General features: G+C 32.7%; 1 protein-coding gene across 1 annotated transcript in view; it reads right to left on the bottom strand.

Annotated features, from left to right (window-relative positions):
* The window catches only part of LOC108361880 (inhibitory POU protein-like), an 80,010-nt gene that overhangs the window by 58,386 nt on the left and 15,355 nt on the right, over positions 1–6,269 (bottom strand). The window contains exons 4-6 of the mRNA XM_017614646.1: positions 3,855–4,032; positions 3,663–3,800; positions 3,376–3,607 (exon numbers count right to left, since the gene is read on the bottom strand). Of these exons, the coding sequence (XP_017470135.1) occupies positions 3,376–3,607; positions 3,663–3,800; positions 3,855–4,032 (548 nt within the window). The remainder of the gene's footprint in view (positions 1–3,375; positions 3,608–3,662; positions 3,801–3,854; positions 4,033–6,269) is intronic.

Genomic DNA, 6,269 nt, shown 5'->3' with positions numbered 1-6,269 from the left:
GTGGTAACTCTTAAAAAAGGTAGCCTATTTTTCAACCTAGCTCATAAGCTATTCGTGTGAAAACTTCCATGCAAATCAGTTCACTCATTTCCGCGTATTAATTAAATTAAACATTTCTAACAGGTGGCAACTCTTAAAAAAGTAGCCTACTTTCTAATCTAGGTCATAAGCTATTTGTGTGCAAAATTTCATGCAACTCCGTTTAGTCGTTTCCGCGTATTAATTTAATTAAACTTTTTTAACAGGTGGCAACTCTTCCAAAAAATTAGCCTATTTTCCACTGTAGGTCATAAGCTATCTGCTTGCAAAATTTCATGCAAATCCATTCAGTCGTTTCCGCGTATTAATTTAATGAAACTTTTTTAACAGGTGGCAACTCTTAAGAAAAGTAGCCTATTTTCCAATCTAGGTCATAAGCTATCTGTGTGCAAATTTTCATGCAAATCCATTCAGTCGTTCCCGCATATTAAATAAATTAAACTTTTTAACAGGTGGCAACTCTTTAAAAAAATAGCCTATTAAACAATGTGCCCCATAAGCTATCTGCGTACCAAATTTCATGCAAATCCGTTCAGTCGTTTCCGCGTGATTATTTCCCAAACATCCAAAAATAAAAACTTTCACATTTATAATATTAGTAAGATGCTTGGTAGCGGCAGAGCTGAAATGCGAAATGAGTTCGTACATACATACATATATATGTACATACGCGCACTCAAACATATATATGTAGGTACATTAGACTGCATCACCAAAAAAAGTTGCAGTTTTTCCGGCAGGATTACAAAACCTAGTATATTCTAAGACTTCTACCAAAATATTTCGGAAAAATATTAAGATTTATGTGAGCTGGACCGGTTTGAAAATACCTCTAAAAATTGAGTTTTTTATGAATAAAAATAGCTTTTTAAAGGATTTTTGGAAAAAAATTCCCTCAGATGATAAAACAGTTTAAGCTTAAAAATCGACGTAAAAATATTAAATAATTTTATCAACGGATTCATAGTAATGAGATTTTTGATGCTATTTTTTAACTTTTTTCAAAGATTTGTGTAAGAAAAACTTGAATAACCGCTCCAAAACTTTACCGATATAGGCTTAAGAGGTATCAGAGGAAAGGTATTTTCTCACCCTTTTTATTTCTAAACTGGTAAGGTTTTGATTGAGCTCTTCAAGTTTATTTTAAAGCAGTCTTTGAAAAAAGGTCAAAAACAGCATCAAAAATCTCATTACTATGATTTCGTAGAAAATTTTTTAAAAATATTTTTATGCAAGTTTTTTAAGCTTAAACTAGGGCTGTGCGATTATTCGATTACTCGAGCAAGTTGGTTAATCAATTATTCGGTTAATCAATTACTCGAGTAATCAAGATTTTGATTACTCAAAACAATGATCAATAGAGTTACTTGAAATATGATTACTCAAAAAAATAAATTTGCTCGTTAAAAGAGTTTACTTTGGAAAATGCTTATTTTCTTTTTACATTCTGTATATGAAAAAATTTTTCGTTTTAATTTTTGAAAACAGAAACGTTGTTCTCAAGGTACATTGAACAGGTAGTATCAGTAGAGCAGCTGATTTGATTTATTTTCAAATTATTTGGTCTCGAAAATGTCAAATATTTTTAATTTTTTCTCACAAAAATTCTGAATTGTTAAAATCCATTTGCATGTGAAACCTTTTTCCATACAAAACAAGCGATTGAATAGCAGCTTTTGGAACGTTCGCCCAACTCAGCAGCACAAGCGCTGATTACTAAGCCTTGCAAAGGATGGATCAATGCTTCGAGAAGCAAACAAATTTACTAGGAAAGAAAGTTGCATCAATTTTTATTTTTTCCAATTTCAATTTTTTATTTTTTATAGTTTTTTGTATTTGACATGGCACGCTTTGATTTAGAAGAAAAAATTCAGAACAGTTTTTGACACTTTCGATACCAGAAGCAACAACAAAATACACGCAAATGTTGTTTTTGCTCTACTGATACTACCTGTTTAATGTGCCTTGGTTGTTCTCAAAGTATCAAGGAACTTTAACTACTTTATACATATGTAAAGAGTTGAAATGTTGATTACTCATTTTACTCGAAATGTTGATTAATCATAAAGCAAATTACTCAAATATTTTTATTTTTGGTTAATCAAAAATCTTGATTACTCGAGTAACTGAACTTTTGAGTAATCATAATTTCCAATTAATCGAATAATTGAGTTATTTACTTTATGATTAATTAAAATTTTGAGTAATCAATTAATCGCACAGCCCTAGCTTAAACTATTTAGTCAAGTAGTTTAGTTATTTTTTCAAAAAAATTTTAAAACAACTATTTTAATTAATAAAAAAATCAATTTTTGGAGGTATTTTCAAATCGGTCCAGCTCACGAAAATCTTAATATTTTGGGGGGATATTTTGGTCCAAGTCTTAAAATATAATAGATTTTATAATTCCAGTGGAAAAACTTTAACGATTTTTTTGTATGGGGAGTGATGCAGTCTAATAGACTGAATAAAAATAGTTTCTTAAAGGATTTTTTGGAAAAAATCTCCTCAGATGACAAAACGGTTTAAGCTTTAAAAATCTGCATAAAAATATTAATTTTTTTTAACGGAATCCTAATAATAAGATTTTTGATTCTGTTTTTTTAACTTTTTTCTAAGATTTGTTTAAGATAAACTTGAAAAACTGGGCCAAAACTACACCGATATAGATTTGTGAGGTATTAGTGGAAAGGTATTTTCTCACCCTTTTTATTTCTTTGCAAAAAACTCAGTCACGTCCTAATTTTTTCTTTATCAAATACCAACATATCTTAATTCAACATGGAATGAGGCTTAAATTGAGCCGATTTTCAAAGAAATAAAAAAGGTGAGACATTTCCTTTGCACTGATACATCATAAGTCTAAATCGGTAGAGTTTAGGCTGAGTTATTCAAGCTTTTTTTAACCAGTATTTAAAAAAAATTGAAAAACAGTATCAAAAATTTCATTATTGCGATTCCGTTGAAAACTTTTTTAAATATTTGTATGCAAATTTTTTAAGCTTAAACTGTTTTGTCACCTAAGGTGATTTTTCGCAAAAAATTATTTAAAAAACTGTTTTTATTCACAAAAAACTAAATTTTTTGAAGGTATTTTCAAATCGGTCCAGCTTACGTAAATCTTAATATTTTTCCGAAATATTTCGGTGAAGGGAGTGATGCAGTCCAATGTACATAAATATCCATACGTAAATATCCATATGTAGGTACATATGTATATGTGAGTAAGTATATGCAAGACTTTGGACAATGAAAGACTAACCTAACAAACAAAGGTGTTGCTTGTTTTTGTGTCAGTAAAAACGGAATTATTCTATTAACCAAAACGTTGTCTACCTTTTCTTTTCTCCCGCTGGAAGTACACTGGGGGCGTCCGGATCTCTTCGCTTGTTCTTCGCTTGTGCTTCCGCCTCTTCGAGCCACGCCTGCAGTATTGGCTTCAACGCGATCATGTTGTTGTGAGATAATGTGAGGCTTTCAAATCGGCATATCGTGCTTTGTGAAAGCGCCCCCACTCCAGGTAACTTTAAATTCGCTAGAGCTTTACCTACGTCAGCTTGTGTAACGCCTATAGCAAAATAGGGTTGAGTTGATGTTAGGAGCAGAATTCAAGCAGCCTTTACCTAGCTTTATTCTTCGTTGTTTAAATCTTTCAGCGAATGCTTCTAGTTCTCTAGGATCCGTATCAGTATCTGGATGAAGACCAGCTGCAGCCACTGCAGCTGATATCACGGGGTGATGTACTGCGGAATGTCCATGATCTGAAAATAAATCACTTAAAGTTGACACGTAGACGCATTAACTAATGGATTTACTCGAAGAATGCCCACTCAGTGCACCAGGATGATGATGGCTCATCATATGGTTCATACTGTGATAAGATCCATGTAAATGCTGATGCGTTGGTGTCAGTGATGTTTCTGACATAGGCCCTAACGTCGTCATTGGCCCCGTTGGATCCAACATATCCAATTGGTCCATCGTATGATGCATCTGGAAAAGATATAAAAAAATTTATTTTAATTTTAAAGTACATATGCATATATTAGTAATGAGTAGTTCTGCGAAAATTTGAGGATCAAGTGGTCTGAAAGGACCAAGATTTAAAGTATATGCGTATATGGACCGAGCTACATAGTACAATGTTAAGATGCCTTAAACCACGCCAGACGTAAAAAAAATCACATGTGCAAAATACCTCGATGCGGGTACTTAAGCGAACATAATTATTGATGTAGATACATCTTCTTGTTAACTTGCATAAATATGCAAATCCTTGATTAAAGCATGAACATTTAATAAAGTATACGTAGTTTAAAACCAAGATCATAGCATTATCTAAACAGATAAACAAATAAACAAAATTGTAAAAAAATAGATAAAGCAATGGTATGTATTTTTACAAGAATTAAATTCTTTAAGAAGTCATTGTTTTTACTTATTTTTAGTATAAATATACCATATAAACCTAAGCTTAAGATTTTGTAGAACACTTAAAAAAAATTCATAAAAATTTCAAACTTTTTTCTCAGAAGAGTGTTTTGAGTATTCAATTTTAGTTTAAAATGTGCAAGTTTCAGNAGTATAAAGTTTTACTGCCCATTCAATTTTAGTTTAAAATGTGCAAGTTTCAGGTGGCTAAAAATTATCGTTGATTTTTTTGAAGGTGTGTAGCGCTGCCACTGAATTTCAGAATATGTATGTAAGTATTTTAAGGAATCTTAAAAGAGCACTTATAAGGGGAAAATAATAAGTAAAATGGGAAATGGGGTACGAAAAAGTTAGGTACTTAGGCGGGTTGGGTAAATAAGGGGGGAGGTACTTAAGAGAGGGATTTTCTTCAGATTACTATAAAAAAATTCACGGTGCCCAAAAATGTTGGTTACTTAAGCGGGTTAGGTACTTAAGCGGAGGGGTACTTCAGCGGGTTTCGGTGTACTTGGGTGATTCATTGAACCATTTTCGAAATATTTGCCTCGAAAGATTTTAAAATTTTTACATTGAGCAAAGCATTGCTACGTTCATTTCGATAGGCAGCGTCTCAGCGGGACATAAGAGAATGAAAAATTGTTCCTTTTATTCGCTTTCGTTTCTTATTTTTAACCGACTTTCAAACAAGGAGGAGGTTATCAGTTCGTCGGAATATTTTTTTTTTGAAGTGAAACTTCTTACGGCGGTATCGCAAAAATGGAGAGTGAAATTTTTAAAACTGAAAACGTTACATGAGTGAGAAGGAAGATATAGGTAGTATAGGGAAGGGGAAACAAGAAATAAAGCGACGCATGACGGATACGAGTACCTACATATATGTATATATCGTCGTTTAAAGTACAAAACCGCGTATCGTCATTCTGCAAAACAGCGTAACTGACATTGGCTGCCAAAAATTGGATTTGCGCCCACAAGCTCTTGGCTCAGTCCTTATCCATTCGGCCTGAAATATACTAGCCAGAAATGCGATTGCTTTATAAAAAAGAGAACCATTTTGAAATATGAGTGTTTTTACGCTCTAAAAAATAATTTCTACAACTTCCCATACGCGGTTTTACATTTTGCTGAAACGCGGCTTTGAATTTTGTTGATACGCGGTTTTGCACTTTAAACGACGATATGTATACATATATACATATGTATGTATGAACGAACTCATTGTGCATTTCAGCTCTGCCGCTACCAAGCAATATATGTATAAATGATGCAAGCGTGCTTCGCGTACCTACATCCATTCGTACATATGTACTTATGTTTGTATGGATATATTTATGATGAAGCAAACGGGCGTCGTTAACTGCCCGTCTCCACAGGATAAAGTTTATATCTTGATACATATGGGTGTTTCCATACAGCCGTACGCGACATTCGTACGCCTATAGAGTAACGTAAATCTATCAAAAATAGAAGTTACAGAAAAAAAAGATTACGGTTATGTTGCAGCCAAAGGGTACTGTGTTTGAGAAAAAAATAAGCAGCCTAGAAACTTTGGTGTGGAAAATATCCGTTCAAAACCAGGTGATAACTTACGCGACAAAAAAAGAAGTGGTTTTAAGGCACATATACATATATGCAAAAGTATGCGAATCATGAGAGTTTTTCTTTTCTTTAAAAATTCCTAAACCAAGCTAAATAATGTACCTTTACAATCCTTCCATTTTTTGATAGAAATTATCTCTGGTTAGTTTTTATTAAAAAAAAATTATAATAACGTACGGGACATAACGTACGCGACAGAT

Source organism: Rhagoletis zephyria, unplaced genomic scaffold, assembly GCF_001687245.7.
Source record: "Rhagoletis zephyria isolate East Lansing unplaced genomic scaffold, Rhagoletis_zephyria_1.1 Rzeph_scaffold_00874, whole genome shotgun sequence".
Classification (NCBI taxonomy): Eukaryota; Metazoa; Arthropoda; class Insecta; order Diptera; family Tephritidae; genus Rhagoletis; species Rhagoletis zephyria.
This window is presented reverse-complemented; position numbering and strand designations above follow the sequence as displayed.